The 20029-nt window shown below is 30.1% G+C and overlaps 2 protein-coding genes across 2 annotated transcripts; one reads left to right on the forward strand and one right to left on the reverse strand.

The window, feature by feature from the left end:
- Window positions 1–725: 725 nt before the first annotated feature.
- Window positions 726–6954, reverse strand: LOC123202651 (nitrate reductase [NAD(P)H]-like). The gene is made up of 4 exons (XM_044618641.1): window positions 5862–6954; window positions 5471–5611; window positions 4750–4982; window positions 726–2262 (listed from the first exon to the last, which is right to left on the reverse strand). The coding sequence occupies exons 1-4, from the start codon at window positions 6862–6864 to the stop codon at window positions 988–990; spliced, it is 2652 nt and encodes an 883-aa protein (XP_044474576.1). The 5' UTR covers window positions 6865–6954; the 3' UTR covers window positions 726–987.
- Window positions 6955–18653: 11699 nt separating this feature from the next.
- Window positions 18654–19645, forward strand: LOC123202566. The gene is made up of 3 exons (XM_044618501.1): window positions 18654–19070; window positions 19146–19295; window positions 19391–19645. The coding sequence occupies exons 1-3, from the start codon at window positions 18807–18809 to the stop codon at window positions 19460–19462; spliced, it is 486 nt and encodes a 161-aa protein (XP_044474436.1). The 5' UTR covers window positions 18654–18806; the 3' UTR covers window positions 19463–19645.
- Window positions 19646–20029: the final 384 nt, after the last annotated feature.

The following is a 20029-nucleotide window of genomic DNA, read 5'->3' on the forward strand; positions in this document are numbered from 1 at the left end:
TATTACAGTAATCTTCTATTACCAATGCTAACGTGGTAGATAATATAGGTGGTAATCTAATTACCACTTTCACCTTAAGTATTTAAAGATTATCAAAGTAATATTGATTTTATTATAATTATATTATTATTTATTAATTTTTTAAGACAAAAATAAATTTATTTTAATTAATATGACAAATAATATAAAAATATTTAAAAATAATTATATTCAAGGATATTTAAGTAAAATAATTTACTAGTAATCTTTTATTAACTTTAACCAACCATAATAATTATTTATACCTACCAAAATTTGTCAAACATAGTAATCTTATAAGTAATCTATCTTTAAGGTAATATTTCTACCCAAACCAAACGCCCCCTTAGAGGTAAAATTATTATTTAAAAATTTTATTTAAACTCATATTTTAAAATTATCCTTAAATTTTCAAATTTTTATTTCTAACGCCTAAACTCATATCTTTCAGGCTTAAAAACTGATTTTTTTCCCCTCAAGTCTAAGATGGTAAAATTTTATTTTTTTGCCACATCGGCAGCCCCCCCAAATTTTTTAAAAATTTAATTACACCATGATCTCCCTTTCTTCTTTCCGGTGACGATTTGCTACTATAAGTTTTTAATCTATTCCTCGTACCTTATCAGTTGCTCTCCCTTCTCTTTGACTGTTTTCGTCGGAGAAAATAAAAAAAAAGAAATCCTTGGGTGGGAATAACTCTTTTCCCCTAAAAAAAATAAAACTTTATTGCCAAATTACAGGGTCCAGACTTCATTGAAAATCATGTTTTTCCAACTTCAGCTCAAAACATTGTCTCGGGCCACAATATAGAAACTTTTACCAAAAAAATTACAAGAAAAAAGACAAAAGACCGAAAGGCTGAACATTTTTTTAGTTTTTACTTTTAAGGAAAAAAAATAACAATTTAACAGACAAATTCAAAAGTAAAAATAAATAGTATTTACAGCCCCATCTCTCTTCTCTGATCATTTAAAATACCAACACCGAATTCTTGATATCGTAATTCAGTTTCTCCAAATTGGGCTGCACCGCAAACTGAATCATGGGCGGCGGACCACAAGCCAAAGCCAGCACATCGTCTGATCCCTCCGGGAGGTGCTCTCTCATAATGTCCTCAGTGATGAATCCCAAGCTATATTGCCATCCTTCTCTTACTGATTCTTTTATTACATACCATACCTTGAATCGATCATACTTTTTAGCCCACTCGTCAAGTTGTTCTTTCAGTAGAATATCATCTTCAGTCCTGTTGGCATACACCACATACATCTCTGTTTCATCTTCTGTGTCCTTCAAAATTGCCTGTGCCACTTGATAGATAGGGGTGATTCCTGTGCCACCGGCTAACATAGCCAGCTTCTTAGCGGATTTTGCCTTACCATGAACCAAGAAATTACCATGGCCAGTGTATTCAATGTGACCCAATGGACCCTTCACGTCTAACACAGACCCTAAAGGCAAAGAATTTAAGTGCTGTGACATGAGTCCTCCGTCGGGAAATTTTGGGTGCACATTCTTGAAATAAATCTTCACCACAAGATCGAAATGCCCCACTTCATCAACGGAGGTCGTTGGCGTGTAAGCTCGCATACTCAACTTATTATCAATGGTTGCGCATATGATTATGTGCTTACCCACTGGTAATCCCAAAACCTGATCTTCGGATGGTAAGGCAAATCTGAAGAGATGCACATCGTGAGAAAGAGAGATCTTTTCAACCAGCTTACAGGGGATTTTTTCTCGTGGCACAACTGCCACACTTCTTGTAGGCACAATCTCTTTGATAGGAGCTACATGGGTGTCCACAGTAGATGTCAGCTCACCAATGCGATAATCTTCAAGCATTTTCTTAGCTTTATCAGAATGAATGGCGTCAAACTCTTCAGTGCAATCGGTGCCAGCATTGATCAAGATGCTATCAGCGCCACCAGGGTGATCCTTAAGGAAACGAGTACAGTCATAGATTTGGCCGTGAACGATGATCCAAGCACAGTCAGCTGAGTTGTGTTCTTTGACCTCGGACATGGAGAAAGTTTTTGAGGGGGTGTTCATAAAGGGCGACGAGACACTCCTCTTCGAAGTTGGGTTGGCGTCCGAGGATTTCTCGAGATGCCTTTCTTTTGCCATCCATCCGCCGGATTGGTTTCCGGGTTGCGTTGGATGTTCAAACACAATACCAATTTCTCCCTTGCGGGGCTTGCACACATTTGTCTTCACTCGAAACCAGCAGTTGTTCATCATTCCCTATTCACGTTGTTTTACACAAACTAATTGTTAATTAATAACCCGTAATCTAATTTGCTAGCATTTTCAGCTCAATAAGAAAAATATTAAACTTGCATTTTATAAGTTGGATGATGCCTTAGAAAACTTACCAATAATATCACTATGTAATTAAATAATTTTAAATTAAAATAAAACAATATTAAACATATAATGTCTATTCTTATGAGTTTGTTTAGTAGAAAGGTCATTGCTTATTGAAGCTCATGAGTGTAAAAAAACTCCATGAGATATGTTTGGTTTTGTCTCCTTAAATATATTCACCTCTAATTTGGATAATAGATGTTACATTATCTTCATATAATATGAAAGAAATGTCTATTGTAGAAAAAAAACTGCATATATTCCGAATATGATAGATGACAAACTGTAACTATATACATTTTCGATTGGTTTCATAGAGAGCTAAAATCTCTGAGTGATTTGAAGATGTTACAATCAAAGTGTGTTTAGTGAAACGTCATGATTCACACAACACAGTGATTGATTTTGTTTTTAATGAAATGAATTTGCCTAATAAATCAACATATTCAATCCCAAGTCTCTCATCATTTATTTCTTTCACATTTGGTGGAAAGTTATCTCATATAATAATTATTATATTTTTCTTTATTCTTTCATTTTTCATAAATTTGTTATATTACTACTAACTAAACTTTAGTCTTGACCATTCATGTTAATAGATCATATTTATATTGTATCAATTTGAATTTTATATCAGAGATCTTTAACTCTAACATGATTTGAATTAGAATCGTGTCAAAATTTTTTAACCCTAATTATACCTTTTAATATTTGAGTTGCCCCAATCTGACCCAAATTAACCGAAATGATCTATTATTTTTATTTTTCAAGGTGTTTTTATCTTTTTAATTTTTTTACTAAATTATCTCAATATACTATTAATAAAACACATAATATAATATTTTGTCATATTGACAAATAGTCTAAAATTTTATATACTAAGACTTTTAAAACACGTCAATAATCTCACAAACCATATAAATACAACATATAATTATAAGAATAAGAACTTAAAAAAATATCTATAATCTAACTACCTAAATCAAATTCTTACTATTTATAATAAAATAAAAATATTTAAAAAATAAATAATAATAAAATAATTATAATTATATAAAGATACAATTATATACAATCTATAAAAATTTTAACTATAGTTAATATTGCCTTTTAACATTTTCATAATTTATTCTTAACAAATTCTATTAAAATAACATTTCTCTAAAATATTTGAGTCAATTCGTATCGTATCGTATCATATTACTTTTATGTGAACCTTAATACTATCCGATTTAATTTTGTGTTGTATCAGATTAACCTAAAATAAATAAATATCTTATCAAAAAATTAAACCTTAATATCATATTTTTATGTTATATCATATCGAATTAATGAACCGTGTTAAAAATTATATGTCCTACTAAAACTTATCATATTACTTCTAAGTAAAATGTACATTTTCAACCCCATTACCTAAAAACAAATCCAAAAAATCTTGTTAGTCGTAATTGCATTTATCATCATCCGACACATTCTCTCTCTCTCTCTCAATCTCCTGTCCCATTTTATCAAAAGCACCAAAATATGAGTTTCTAGTTGGAACTTAAGAAAGGATTGGAACTGATGCACTAGCTTTTATTCCTGATGACTACTGTTATAACGTAGGTAGTGATAATTTTGGGTCGTAGCTTAAAGATCAGGATTGGATGTTGGATTACGCTTTTCTTCTTTCTCCACTACTACCACCATTCCCATCATCCCACGTTAAGTTTTCGCCTTCCTCTTCCTTGTCTCCAACTCATTCCCCTCATTTTCGATTTCCTAATTCAGAAGCAGCCCATAATAAAAGAGAACAGTCTACTTTTCGCTTTCATATTCAAAGTCTCCCACTAGAATGATGTTGACTTCGTCATTGACTATAGTGCCAACGAAGCTTCATGTCCTGGCTTCATTGGTCGATCTAGTTTCGTCATTCTCTTCCTCAAACTATTTCTTCCACCAGTCCTCTCATTGGCATCGTCCACCTTGATCACCACCTCCACTTTTTATTTTCTCATAACTCCCAAATTTTCATTTTACCAATTGTGCATTTTTTATTTTTTTTAATATTGGGAAATAAAAATGATGATTTTGCTTTTTATGCTATAGATTTTTTGTTGTAATAGTTTAATTTTGTGTGGAAAAAAACGTGATTTATCCTAAAGGAATGGAAAAATACTTTCGGCCAAACCTGGGTGAGAAAATGAACCAAGGGTCCATAACAATCCCATTAGAACAATAATTCCTACGTGGTCTAATTTATTTGGATAGTGTGGCGGCCGGAGATGCTAAAAGTGGGCATATATATTTATCTAAGTTTGACCAGAACCATTGACACAGTGAAGGATGCGATAATAATGAAAACAGCAAGAAGATGTGACGTACCATCACATTCCAATTCAGTTTCTCGGGCTGGGTGTTGAGCGTTTCGTCCCATGCTCGAACCGCAATCTCCTTGGCTCCAACAATCTCCGTAACCTCCACCTGTAGGGACCAAATGCACCAGCACCAGTATTTGCCATACTTATTGGGCTTCTCAGGGTGTTCCAAATTGCACACGTGCCATGTTTCTCCACCATTCAGAGTTACCTCCACACGTGTCACCTTCTTGCCGCCACCTGTTTCACGTAACGTAATACAAAGAAGATTATTGCTTTGAACTGGCAGCAAATGGGCAACTTGGAACTACAAGTTACAACCATCACAGTCCCTCTAAATCTAGTGAAGTAATGAGCAACTTGGAACTACAAGTTACAACCATCACAATCCCTGTAAATCTAGTGAAGTAAATTTGCCCTGCAAACTTGCACGTATCTGGCTTAAAGATGTTGGCATCCGATCAAAACCATTAATATAATTATCTATTAAATTGATTAAAATAAAAATTATAATATATTATCATATAATTAAATGATTAAAATATATCTAAATTTCCTTAAATATAATAATATAAATTTGTCTTATAAGATACCATCTGTTGACTTGAAATATTTGGCCTATTTATGTTGGCATCCAATCAAAACCAATAATAGAATTACTGTATAAATTGATTTAAATAAAATTGATGATAAATTATCATATAATTAAATAATTAAAATAAACTTACCAGAATATGCATAACCTTTTAAAGTGTATGGTTTTTGGCAGGTCAACGGGCTAATCGGCAATACCTCATCGTGGCGTGGTGTTGTTATTGTTGAGTTTATGTTTAGCTCATTGATTATGTACTCCGGCTTATACCACCAAGCTGCACATAATAATTTAATTTTAGATCATCCAATAATATTAATTCAAAATTTATTATTTTGATTTTTTTTTAAATAAAGGAAAAGGAAAAATGAATGCAACAAGTGGATCTGTCCAAGTCCACACGGAAGAAAACAGCGGCATAAAAGAAAAAGATCCTTGGGATAGCCAATAGAAGGGCAAATATTCAACAAATATTAGCGGAAACCACGTAGTGTCGCGTGGTGCGTAGGTGACAATTGACAAGTTACCTTCAGCATTGGCGAGCTCAGTGTCAACGTGAGAAGGAAGTACTCTGTTGTCTTTGTAATGGTAATAATTGTCTGACTCTTGAGTGGTCACCACAATTCTCTTTAACCACTTCACCATCCGCCCGCCGATGAATCCTGGAATAATCATCCTCACCGGAAAGCCGTGATCCGGCGATAAACGCTCACCATTTTGCATGTATGCTAGTATGATATCCCGTGAAGGATCCATTGCAAGCTCCTTCTTAATACTGGTCCCGTACTTGGACCCTCCGCCGCCTGGCAAATCTTCCGCTCCTTCGAAGCAAACATTCAAGGCTCCATTTTTACGGCTGAAGATGCCGCAGCGTTTCAGCACATCGCGTAATGGTACACCGCGCCACACGGAAGTGGAGATCCCTGCAGCGCCCCAGTTAAAGCCGATTGTTTGCCTGACCATGTTTTGTTCTTTTCGTCTGTTGCCGGCGCACACAAGTGTAACGGGAAACTCACGGCTGGGGAAATCGTTCACCAATTGTTCCATAGTGAGCTGCGCTGGCCGTTTCACCAAACCGGTAATCTCTACCGTCCAGTCGTCCCACGTGGCCTTTGGAACGGCTCCGTGATTGCGAACATAATGAAGTGGGGCCGGGGTTATGAAACCGTAGTGCATAAGTCTGGTTAGTGGAGGCTCGGAGTTGAAGGGATGCTTCCCTGTGAGACGGACCATGGAAGAGTTGCGTGGGATCCAGTTATCTGCGGTTCCTTCGTCTCTGGAGTCGAGGGTCGATGGTTCAAGTTCATTGTTGCCTTTGCTGATAATCTCTTTGTAACCAGTCTCATTTTCGTCTTCACTTGAGGAGTCGTTTTCGTCGTTGAATAATTGTTTCTTGTGAGTGGAAGTATTGTGGGAGGAACGGACGGGGGAGTCAGGCCGGTGATGTGGACTGGGTTTATAAGGACGAACGATGCCGTTTAAGGTGGATTCAAGGTGAGTGAACTGGCGGTTGTCGACTGAGGCCGACATTAGAGTGATGATGATATTACTCTAAATTTCGAAATTTTTTCTACGACACAAGTGGAAAGGTGACTTTATATAGGCCACAAGGGGATTGAAAGTAAATCGAATTAAGATGTAATAATTAATAAAATTAGTAAAAAATTAAAATTTTCATAATAAAAATCTATTATATTTGTAAAATTTTAGTATAACGGTTATTAGCCCGATCACAAATATCTCAGATTTGCTCGTCCAACTTGTACAGAGGGCCTACTTTGTTTATTTATTTTCGTTGTGAAAGAGGAAAGCTTAATCAGCTGGGTGGGGCAGTGTGGCTCGAGTGGTGGATATGGGTTAGGAGCAACTTGGCTTGGCTAGAGCCACGAATTTATTATAACTAAATATCCACCTTTTTCTTTTTACCTCATTTATGAAATCACATATAGTGTTTGTACAGATTTATATAATAAAAGTGTGTTTATATATATTACTTACATTATTATAAAAAATAAAATTTTACTGTTAAAATATATTATTTTCAACATTATTAAACATAAATTATTATTATATTTATTAAAAAATTAATAAAATTAAATAATTATTGTGTTGAATTAAATATAATAAAATATTATTAAAATATTATTTTACTTAAATATGTTTAGGTATAATAATTTTAAATATTTTTTATATAACTTGTTATATTAATTAAAAATGAAAATTTTTTAAATTAATAAATTATAATAAAATTAATATTATTTTAATAATTTTTAAATTAATATATTTTTATATTATCCGTCGTATTACTATTAATAATAAAATATTATTAAAATTTTATATTATTTAATAAATCAAATAAATTATTATCATTAATTAAAAAATAAACTACCAGAACAATCTATCTTTACCTTGATCTAAACCCACCTTAGATAATATAAATATACCACTTAAATTATGAATTTCAATATATTTATATATCTTATTTAATTAATTTTCCCTTATTTTTCTTGTAATTATGTAGGTTATAATTTGGGTGTTTACTCAATTTTGTATTTTTTAAAAAGAAAAAAAAAACTAGACCAGAAATTTGGGAAAGAAACAAGAACATTTGTATTTGGGGACCAACTTGTACATATATTTCTAAACGCATGCTTGGCTAGACTTCCTAGGGAAAGAAAAATTAAAACTCCGAACTTGTAAAGTTATTGAATATCTATAGATATAATAGCCCGTATTTATAACCAATCACATCAAATAAATAAAATTTTAAATTTAATATTTATAAGTTATATTATATAAATTATATATTCGGGGACCAACTTGCACATATATTTCTAAACACGTGTTTGGCTAGACTTCTTAGGGAAAGAAAAATTAAAACTCCTAACTTGTAAAATTACTAGATATTCATAGATATGATATATCCATATTTATAACTAATCACATCAAATAAATAAAATTTTAAATTTAATTGTATCAGTTATATTATATAAATTATATAATTGGGGACCAACTTGTACATATATTTCTAAGCACATGCTTGGCTAGACTTCCTAGGGAAAGAAAAATTAAAACTCCGAACTTGTAAAGTTACTGAATATTCATAGATATGATATACTTGTATTTATAACCAATCACATTAAAAAAATAAAATTATGAATATTTTATCAGTTATATTATATAAATTTTAATTTTAATTTTAAAATATTATAAAAGAAATTTAAACTCATGCACTTTTATGTATGAGTGATTGTTAAGATTCCTATTTGGGCTGATGAGTAAAATCTCTCTATGCTTTTTTTTTTTTTTTGGAGAATTGTTTGGTTGGAGAAGTGCTGAGTTGCTGGATTCAAGGATATGTTTGGTGAGTGTGCTTAATTTTATAATTAAGCACTTTAATTAACAAGATAAGCCCTGCCAAAATAAACTTCCCCCACATGTGTTTAACTTTGTTTTAGTAGCATATGCTTCTGCTTGCTTTAATATCTACGTTAGTTGGCTTCTAGACACGGTGCTTTATCACTTCCAGTTTCTTTCTCTTGGTAGATAAATCACCACTATGATTTATTAGAACCAAAAAAAAAAAAAAATCATTGCTTTATTGGCTTTTAAAGGGTTAACTCTCACACTTATAAGAATTGGATTAAAAGTTTGACTTATATACAAATCGGTGGAATTCCCTTCTAAATGCGAGACAAATGATGTTTAGTATGATTTTATGCACAGTCGTTTTAATTAATTACTTTATTTTTTGCAAATAAAATACTTACCTTTCCTCTTACCAACATCAATGCAATTTTTGTGGCTACATGCAAGACCATTCCACTACAGTTATTCACAAAGCTATGTCTTCATATTTCTACAATCAAGCTTATATAAACCAAAAATGAAAAAAAAGAGAATATCAAAAGGATCAATACATGCTTGCATATTGAAAATTATGAGCAGTCTCAATGACTAGCTAGTGGAGTGGTTGGTCAAATTCTTAAGGGGAACATAAATATGTTTGCTTGGAAGCATATCAATATGGTGGCCATCAACTCTAAAGTGATGTGCCACAAGCTTAACATTGGTTAAATACAATTATTGGTACATAAAAAGGGGCAGTAGACCCAAACGATATAATGCTTTTGAGGACGAAGTAAATGAACTCCTCTGTATTGGGTTCAATTGGGAAGGCTAGTATTCTCAATGGCTAGATAACTTTATTCTAGTCCCAAAGCCAAATGGCAAGTGGAGGATATGTATTGATTTACATGTCTCACTAAGGCATGTCCAAAAGATAGTTTCTCACTCCCATGAATAGACCAACAAGTAGATACACCTCATAGCACACATTTATAAGCTTCACGGATACCTATTTAAGCTACAATTAAATCTTATGTTTCGCCTAGATGAAGAGCATATCTCTTTTATTACAACTTATGGGTTTTTTTGTTATAAGATAATGTCTTTTGGTTATAACGATATTGAAGACATTTATTAGCAATTGGTCAATAAAATGTTCAGAGATCAAATTTGCAAGATAATGGAAGTTGATGTAGATGACATACTTGTTAATTCCAAAACTCTATATATCATGTTGCATACCTCGATGACATATTTGATGTCCGACAAAGTTATTAGATGAAATTGAATCCCTTCAAATGCACCTTTGGAGTGATTTCAGAGAATGTTTTGGATTTTATGGTCAACTAGCGTGGAATAAAGGTAGACCTAAAGAAAACCCCTAATTTTAGTTGGTTCGAAAAAGTTTTTTAATCGTATCAAGCTAGACCATGCTCACCCCTAATTCATCAAGGTCGTGCGTCCGCCATTACATAAGGTATTCAATTTAACAAAGTAGACAGTTAGATATAATCATCACCTTGCTAACTAAGTTATTTATATTATATTTAATGTAAAAGATAAGTATCGTTTCAACAACATATTGAATGTAAAGTGACTAAACTGGTCAAACAACACGTATAACATTTAATAAAAGACAATGACACTATACTGAACCTCTTCCAATGTATAACGATCTTAATTGTACACACATATATTATATTAATTGAACAAATATTCAAGCTTGTTGAAACCTACTGGTACCATATGGCTAGGGTGATGACAATATCCTCTCATCCCAATATATAAAGCAAAAAAAAAAAAAAAAAAACATATAAAAGGGGTCGATCTTTCGAGAGAATTACGAGCTTTTTCCTCTTGAGGCTTTTTATTATTTTATAAGCATTATCTTAAGCTCATACAAAACACATTCTTTAAATTCTATTAAATAAAATCTCGGACATTCTTTGTAATTATTTCTAGTAAATATATTATAAAAAAGAGTAAATAACACGCATAGATTTTTCTTAATCAATTGAACCATTCAAATTTTTTTCTTTTTTTTAAATATTTTATTGTTTTTAGTAATTACACGAAAACTCTCATAACACTCTAATTATATCTCTGTCGTAATACTTCTAGATGGGTACCTAATTATGTTTGGTGCAATTTTTCCATATGAATTTAATTCAAGAAAGATGAATGTCAAAGTCAACGTTTTCTAATAATTTTAGATTGTTCCATGTGTCATAATAATAATACCATAACGCAGATTATAATGTTGACTTTCAATATCAACCATTTATTTTGTAAATTGAAATTAAACAAACTTAATAATATCGGTCACAACAAATACATATGTTTTTTCTTTTTCGTGGTAATCAATAAGAAAATGAAAGAAGTATTCAAGTTGAATGCATATGGGTTAACACAGCAAGGCATGTGGCGGCAGGTAGAGTAAATAAAATACAAAAGAAGATTTGGAGAATTAAAAAAAGAGAGAAAACGTAGGTTAAAAGTAAAAAAAGAGTAGAGTTGTTAATTGGGTGAAGGTAAGGGCAAGAAACAAAGAGGCACAAATATGGGAATGGTGACAAGTGGCGCACGGGAGGCTCCAGCAGCCGAATAGGGAGATAATGAGATAAGTAATAAAACACCCAAAAAGGGAAAGGGCCACAAAACTCACAAAGTCACAACTGGAGGTGGCCAATGGATAACGGAGGGGGTAACCAAACCCTTTTGCCTTGGCCTTTGGGTGAAGCTTTGAGCCATTTTGGTTTGCCTTTTAGATGGCTCATTATAATGTCTCTTCCATCACATCACAGATAGAAAAGTTTTCACAAACGTGTTCAACGTTAACGTCCATAGATTGAGGAACAACTGTCACTGTTTTTTTTTTTTTAAATTTAATTCTTTATTGGCCAAAAGACTTATCCCTCTCTAGGTATACTCTTCAATTTTAAAAAATTTAAATATTTATTTATAAAACAATTTTTATTAAAAATTTCAGTTAATATCAGAGATAAAATTAATATTTAATAAAAAAATTTAAAAAACTAAATTTTTATCATATTTTTCTCGCTTAATTTAAAAATCTCATTTTTTTTCTTAAATTTTTCTTTAAAATTTGAAAAATAATAATTTATCCTAAGGTTTTTTTCCTCTTTTCTCTGATTACGATCTGTCGTTTTCAACCATCAACTATCCTTCCTCCTAACCTCTTTTCCTTTTCTCTCTAATCATCAATTGATAAAAATCATCTAAAAATTTAAACAATTTTTGTCTGAATGATATATCTAGAGAGAGAACCAGAAGAGAAGACAATCGATGATTGAAGATGATAGATTCTCATAAATAAAAAAGAAAAAAATTTAAAGAGAAAATTATTATTTTTTTAAGTTTAGATACAGATAAATTATAAGATTTTTAAATCTGAAAGAAAAAACTATGATAAAATTTTAATTTTTTAATAAATCAAAATTTATTTTAATTAAATTTTTTATTAAAAATTATTTTATTAATAAATATTTAAATTTTAAAAAATTAAAAAGTAACACGTGGATTTTACTATACCTTAAAAATTATTTTATTGATAAATATTTAAATTTTAAAAAATTAAAGAGTAACACGTGGATTTTACTATACCTTAGGGAAAACAAGTCTTCTGGCCTCCTTTATTCAATGGAGCGCACATTGGAGTAGGAGCTGGCACAACTCCACTCACAATGTGGTGATGTGATTGTACGGAAAAGTAAGAATAAACCAATTGAAAAATCAAGGATAATGTTTGGTGAGATAAATTTGTTTGTTGCGGATACTTCCTGGTTTCTTTTGGTTGGCTGGTCTATAACAACCATGAAATGGACCTAACAAACAACTGTAAATTGCACGACAAAAAGACTTGCTTTGTGGCCTTAAATTGTTGCCCCTACGTGATCACGGCTCAGATTTGATGTGATGAGTCCGTCAAGATAAAGTCTGAGATTGAGAAATTAAAGTTAGAATTGCCCCCGCGATAGTTTAATTGACGATTAAGAGGTTTCATATATATAATAAGATATAATTCAAATTTTATTATATGGTATTTTAAAATTAAATTTTTAATTTAATAATATAATAATTATTAAATTCAAAATTTTATCTTTTTAATATAGTTGATTGGCTTCTAAAAATATAATTCAACTTAGATAAGATTTTTTAATAAAAAAGATATTTAAATTTTGTTTGAAAATCATTTAATTTTGATACAATCAAAATTAATTTAAACATCAATATATAAATCAATTTAAATTTAATTTATTTATCAAAATAAATATAATTTTTAATTTGAATTCAGTTTATTTAATTGGAACACAAATTCAAATTCAAATTCAAACCTAAACACATTGAACCTAGTCCAGCCTTACACGTGGTTGCAGTTCATTGACTTGAACATTTGCATTTCCCATTCATTATTATTAGGCCAAAGGAATATTTCTCACCTAAATATAAGTGCTATTTCAAAGTCATATTATCGAAGGTTTAAAAAATTTGAAATCTTATTTATAATATAATTTTTATTAAATTTTTTTATTAAAGATAGGGGTCATTTTATTAATAATATTATAAAATTTATTATATTTTTTTCTAACTTTTAAAAACTAACAATTTTATCCCTGCGTAAAGTTTTCTAACTTTAAAAAGTCATATTTTTCTATAAAATTTTTTCTTTACCTCTCCAGCGCCAATGACCTCCTCTCTTAACCCTAAATGGTTGATCGATATGCGTAAACAAATTTAAAATAAATCTCTTCATCGAAGACGAAGAAATCCGATGAGATATAAGAGAGATTCCAGATCTCTTCGTCAACGAAGAGATTTGGAATCTCTTCTTCATCGACAAAGAGATCTAAAATCTCTTCGTCAACAAAGAGATCTGGATCTCTTCGATAACGAAGAGGCTTCGTCATCGTCTTCAAGATCGTCAGAGAAAGTGATCGGAGAGAAAAAAGAAAATTCTAAGATTTTAGGAGAGAAAATGTAATTTTTCGAAGTTAAAAAACTTTAGGATAAGTAAAATATTAGTTTTTCAAACTTAGGAGAAAAAAATATAATAAATTTTATATTATTTTAATATAATTAATAAAATAATGATTTTTTCTTTATTTTTAATAAAAAATTTTAACCTCAATTGATTAATAAGTGAGGCTTCGTGTCTTTTAAACTTCGTGACCTAAACTTAGGTGAAAAATATCCCTTTGGCCTTATTATTATTATAAAACCAAGATACTATTGAAAGCGTATAAAACTGCCCACTGAAAGAAGCAAAAGACGTTTTTGGGTTTCAAAAATAACATATTATTATATAATTAAATAATTTAAAATAAAAAATAATATTTAATTATATAATAATATAATATTATTTATATATAATATTATATATATTATTTATACACATAATTTTATTATTTCAGTTGAAGAATATATGAAGGAGATATTGGTCAAAATATTCGGATAATTTAATGTTTTCATCCAAAGCCAATAGAATCTGGTTTTGTGAGCCGTGTGATTTCACAAATCTTATCAAGATATTGGTTTGGTCAAACAATTGGCCGTGATTCTAAGGTACAATTCGCCCAACAACAATGAAACTATGTAGGGATATTTTTGAAATATATATATATTATTGTATAATTAGATAATTTAAAAAAATAAAATAATATTTAATTATATAATAACATATCATTTATGTATCTAACTGTATACTTAAAAGTGTGTATATATAAAACTAGCATTATATGTGAATTCATGATATGTGACAATAAAGCCTTTTGGAGTTTAAAAAGAAAAATGAAATTGAGATGATTCCTAGCATTTTAATATATAATGGAAGCCACGTAGCTCAAAGAAAACTTATTCGAATCGGATTATCATTTTTGAGATTGATCTAACCACATTAAGTAATACAAATCCTAAATCTAATGATCGATCTCACATCTACTGAAACATATAGCAATTGGGTTTTAAGGAAAAACAACTAAAGTTTTATTATAACTTTTGGGTCAAAAAGATATAAATAAAACTCAAGTGCTACTTGAAGTTGGGTTATATTTTGATTAGAGCTACATGTTAATAGTAATTAAATAGAAATAATTTTTTTCATTCAAAATTTAAAAATTTTATTTTTCTACTTGTCCACTAGTGGTAAAAATATTATTTTGCCTAAAAATCTCTAAAATTTTAGCATGTTATAACACCTATCAAACATATTAAAGTTATAGTGATAATTGTATTTTATTTTTAAAAAAATACCATCTTCTTTTCATTTTCCCCTTCTTCTTTTTTTTTTCCCTCTTTCTCCCCTTTCTCCTTCTTTCATTATCTTTTACCACTTCCACTCCACATTGATGCATCATGTTTGCAAACATACTAGAATGTCAAACAATCAATTATAAGTCTCTTTTGTCGTATTTCAATTCACGATTTAGTTGGTGTCATCACCCCCAAATAACGTAAATCTATTTTTTGTTAAAGAAGAATGAAATGATTAGTGGTGTTAATAGTAAAAATGACAAATGAAAAGATCAATAGTGTTGTTGAGTGAGTCCAAATAATTGTTCTCCTAATGGGAAACTAGTTGTTTTTGTAGTTTTACAATTTTGCTGATTATAAATGATATTGATGGTGAAAATATCAAGAAGTGAAGAAAATTACAAAATATATTTTAAATTTAAATAATATTATAATTATTGAAGAATAAATTAGTCAATTGAACGTTATTGGAGGTCAAACTGGTAAATTAAACATAACTGCCATCCATGCTTCTTGCCCAATTGGCATCATTGTATCCAACAACAGTCCAGTTAGTGTCAAAAGTATATCACAATCCAAAGTCACAAGTTCTAGAATTATATGATTGTTTTTACTGTGATAGATGAGATTCTTTAGGATCAGATTGAAATCTTACAGATTTTCCTTAACTACTTCAACTTCAAGTGATGCCCACTACCAATTTTGGTTTTTAAAATCATTTGCATACAATTTTCAAACGGTGATATGTGTATTTATTTTTTGATATATAATTTATATACATAGATAATATAGTATTATGTAATTAAAAATTTTAAAATATATGTCATCATATAATAAAAAATATCTAATCACATAATAATACGTTATCTGTGTATACAAATTATATATATATTTTATACATATATTGATATATATTTATGTGTGTCATCATATAATTGAATGACTTTATTAAAATAAAATAATATTCAATCACATGATAACACAGATAACTATATATCTATTTATGTATAAAAAATAGACATATATAATATTATTTAATTTAAAATTATTTAATTATATAATAATATATCATTATTTATACATATGGGTCTATTCTAATACTATTTAGGTGATTTCATGATATATCACAATAATGCCTTTTGGACTTTGAAAAAAATTGAAATTGAGATGATTCCTACCATTTTAATATATAATGGAAGCCACTTGGCCTCATAGCAATTGGGTTTTATGTAAAATCAGCTTAACTTTTGCTATAACTTTTGGGTCAAAAAGGCATAAATAGAACTTTATTTTTATTTGAAGTTGAGTTATATTTTAATGGATCTCTCTGGAAATGGTAATTAAACCGAAATAAATTTCCCATTTGTCACAACTTGTAATTGCAAATTTTGATACACTATTTTACTTTACGATATAAGGATTTATAATTAAAAGAAGGCCAAATGATTCCCACCAAAACTTTGACAAAATACCTATTTTTATACTAAGGTTTTAAAAGTTCATTTTTTCATCCGTCCATCAATTTCATTAGTGCAAACCATTAATTTGAAGGGCAAAATATTATTTTACCTACAAATTTCTAAAAATTTTAACATTTTCTAACATTTATCAAATATATAAAAGTTATAATGGTAATTTTATTTATTTAAAGCATAATCAATGAAAAAGACTAAATCAAAATAGCTAGAAGAACATTATAAACTTTGAAGCAATGAAAAATATTTAGATTGATTTAAATTCTAGAAGAATGGTAATTTATATAGTGAATTTCATGCCATAAATTTGTGTCACTTGTCAATAGGCTGAATTCGAGCCGAACTGAGCTCGACTTAATAATAATATAGCTCGAGTTCGAGCTCGTTATGCTTGAGCTCAAACTTGGGTCGAGTTCGACTCAGCTCGTTTCAAATTGGAATATTCGTTATTAAAACGATGTCGTTTTAATACATATTGGTCAAAACGATGTCGTTTTGTATCAAAAATTTTAATTTACAAATTTTGACAATTAAGCTCAAGCTGGAAAACATTGGCTTGAGCTCAAGCTGGCTTAGGGTTGCCTCGTTTCGAGCTCGTTTGAGTTGAGTTCGAATGGGCTCGGTTCGAATCTAGCCCTACTTGTCAACCACTTATATCAACAATAAAAGAAGTGCATCGTATTGCTCAAATGGGCTCAGTTTGAATCTAACCCCACTTGTCAACCACTTATATCAACAATAAAAGAAGTACATCGTATTTCAAGTGTAATGCAAACTTTCTTTTTATCAAGTTGCGATTACAAATTGCATACCGCTTGTGCATAAAATAATAGAAGTTTATTATAGTTGTTCAAGATTTGACAATCAAGAATTTGCATATGTATTTTTATAATTTCAATAAAATTAATGACTTATTAAGTGATAAAATTTTCGTCATTACACTAACGAGGAATAAAAATCAAATTGATACTAATTAAAACCAAATAAAATTTAATAATAAAAGTGAATAATGAGTGGTTATATAGACTTTTGTTAGGATCCTAAGTGTAATATGTGAAACTTGGATCCCATATTAAAAAGTATGGACAATTAGTGTAAGGTTTTTATAATCTTGTACTCTTCCATCTCAATAACTAGTTTATAAGGTGTCATTCTCCTAAGGTTCGTATTATTTAGTATCAAAGTTGTCACCATATCTCTCAGTTACAATCGTGCAGTGTGGGTGTTAAAGCCGATATTGCAATGTTCACTAGGGGCTAGTAAGGAGCTAATGCATAGCCAGCTCATGTGAGTGTTAGGGTTGCGAAGCGTGGTGGTATGTTAGGATCCTAAGTGTAAGGTATAAGAATTTGATCTTACATTGAAAAATATGAACAATTAGTATAGGGTTTATATGGGTTTGGGTTCTTCCATCTTAATAGCTAGCTTTTAAGGTATGGTTCTCCAAAGTTCGTATCAAGTTCTTAAATGAAAATATGAAAGAGAAATAAAATTTTCAAATTTAAAGTGTCAAAAATTGTTATTTTCTTAAAGCCCAGGTGGAAAATAGTCATCCAGCCGTGAAATAAAATACAACTAGTGGTTAACATCATATCTAGTGACTTGGTATTTGAGGTAAAAATAATATTGTATATACCTACTTTGAATATATAAATGTGAATATATTTATACGTGTTATCATATGATTATGTGTTATTTTATTCTTAATTCAAAATCATGTAATCACATAATAACATATATAAATGTGTACATATATATATATATATATATATATATATATATATATATATATATATATATATATAATTATAAAATTTTATTATTTGAGGTAAAGGTATCTTGGAGGACACAAATCAATATAATAATATCATATTGCTAATGATAATTCAGAAAAAAAAAAAAAAAAAAAACAGTTCTTTTAAGACACACACACACATCTCCTTTTTTTATTACGAAAAATTTTATCCAAATTAAATTATTATTTTCAAGACCAAACTAATCACACTAAATAGAACCAAAGATAAGACTTAATGCAGTTTAAGTCCATCTTATCTGTGACAAACTTTGATTTTTATGAAAATTTATTGGGCCGGGTAGAGCCCAATAAAATGGAGAAATGAGCAAGGCTTCCGGCCCAACAAGAATTAAGAGATGTAGTACATCTGAAATATAAAATGGGTTATGCAGTGCAGTTGTAAATTTGTTGCTGCTTCTAGTCATTACAAAGCTTTGTATGTGATGAACTCTACTTGCACCAGAGTCTTATAACACCAAAATTCTTCTTTATTTAATAAAGAGACCAAAGGAAACACAGCATCCTCATTCTCATTGAAGGGAGCCTCTTATTTCACAAGTTGGCGTTTCAGTTTAAAGAAATATATGAGTAAGAAAGATCCGAATAACAAAATTGCAAGAGAAAGGCCCGGAAAAGATGCAGTTATCATCACTTACTATGTCGAATCGTCCACCATTCAATCCAACCTTAATAAACCGAAGCCAAGCCCTTTTCATAAGAAAGCTCAAGCAACAAGAAACCGTGGCTACGATCGCAGGGCGGAGCTTTTAGCCTATGCAAATGATTTGAGAGTTTCAGGTCCCCGGAAGGTGCATTGGTCCAGAGGGTTTTCCAGATGCAAGACTAGCGTATGTTAAATTTATTGTCTTTGCATGTTTCATGTGATAAAAGTTTACCGAAACTTTACTGTTTGAATTCAACAGAAGTGGAAATTTTCAATTACACCGGCAAAACTCCGATCATTTTTTAAAATACGGATTTTCCAGCGACGACGAAAGGAGTATGGCTTAATCACAGATGTTAAGAAGAGGAAGAAGAACAACTCTGGGACAAGCAATGCTACTGACATCTGTGTAAACAAATCTCATTCATCAACTTAATGGGTTTTTAAATCGTTTAATAAGATTAATCGAGCTATATATAATTTTTGTTTGTTTTTGTGTGGCAGAGGAAATTGAAGCGTTTGCTGAAAGAATTACCGTATGGTTGTCAGTGCTACAAGGGCAATTCTTACAAGTAGAAGTTGATGGGGAGACTCTGAGCGTCCATTCCATAGCAGATATGCTGGTTGTGTTTTTCAGGTGCAAAATACGGAGTCAGTTGCATGAATACTGGGTCTTATATTTTTTTAATGTTGATCCATTTATTGTGATTTGTTACACAAAACTATGAAAGTAAGATCCGTTTCTTACTCCCTTCCATCCTACCTGTGGTTATCACTGTACTTCAATATATATATATACATACCTTGCGATACTATATAATATATAAAAAATAATAATAATATATATCATATAATGTATCAAATTAATATAATAAAATAAATACATCATATCATACAATGCAAATATATTAATGATATAAATCAATATATATTTTTTAAATAAAATAAAATATATTAAGAGTATATATGTAAATTAATTAAATTTTTAAATATATTTGTGATAAATTTTAAAATAATGACATGTTTAAATTTTTTTATTATTTTATTATATTATTTTTTCGCATCACACATACCACGATACCATACACAACAAAAAAAAAATTAGTTTTTGATACACGATACAATATACAATTCGATAATCAT

The sequence above is a fragment of the Mangifera indica genome, chromosome 19, assembly GCF_011075055.1.
Source record: "Mangifera indica cultivar Alphonso chromosome 19, CATAS_Mindica_2.1, whole genome shotgun sequence".
NCBI classification, from domain to species: domain Eukaryota; kingdom Viridiplantae; phylum Streptophyta; class Magnoliopsida; order Sapindales; family Anacardiaceae; genus Mangifera; species Mangifera indica.

Coding starts and splice junctions, on each gene's coding strand:
- LOC123202566 (XM_044618501.1), top strand. CDS start 18,807: ATGAGTAAGAAAGATCCGAATAACAAAATTGCAAGAGAAAGGCCCGGA. Junction 19,071..19,145: donor TTTCCAGATGCAAGACTAGC/GTATGTTAAATT, acceptor TGAATTCAACAG/AAGTGGAAATTTTCAATTAC. Junction 19,296..19,390: donor GCAATGCTACTGACATCTGT/GTAAACAAATCT, acceptor TTTGTGTGGCAG/AGGAAATTGAAGCGTTTGCT.
- LOC123202651 (XM_044618641.1), bottom strand. CDS start 6,864: ATGTCGGCCTCAGTCGACAACCGCCAGTTCACTCACCTTGAATCCACC. Junction 4,983..5,470: donor AAAAGGTTATGCATATTCTG/GTAAGTTTATTT, acceptor TACGTGAAACAG/GTGGCGGCAAGAAGGTGACA. Junction 2,263..4,749: donor AACTGAATTGGAATGTGATG/GTACGTCACATC, acceptor CAACGTGAATAG/GGAATGATGAACAACTGCTG.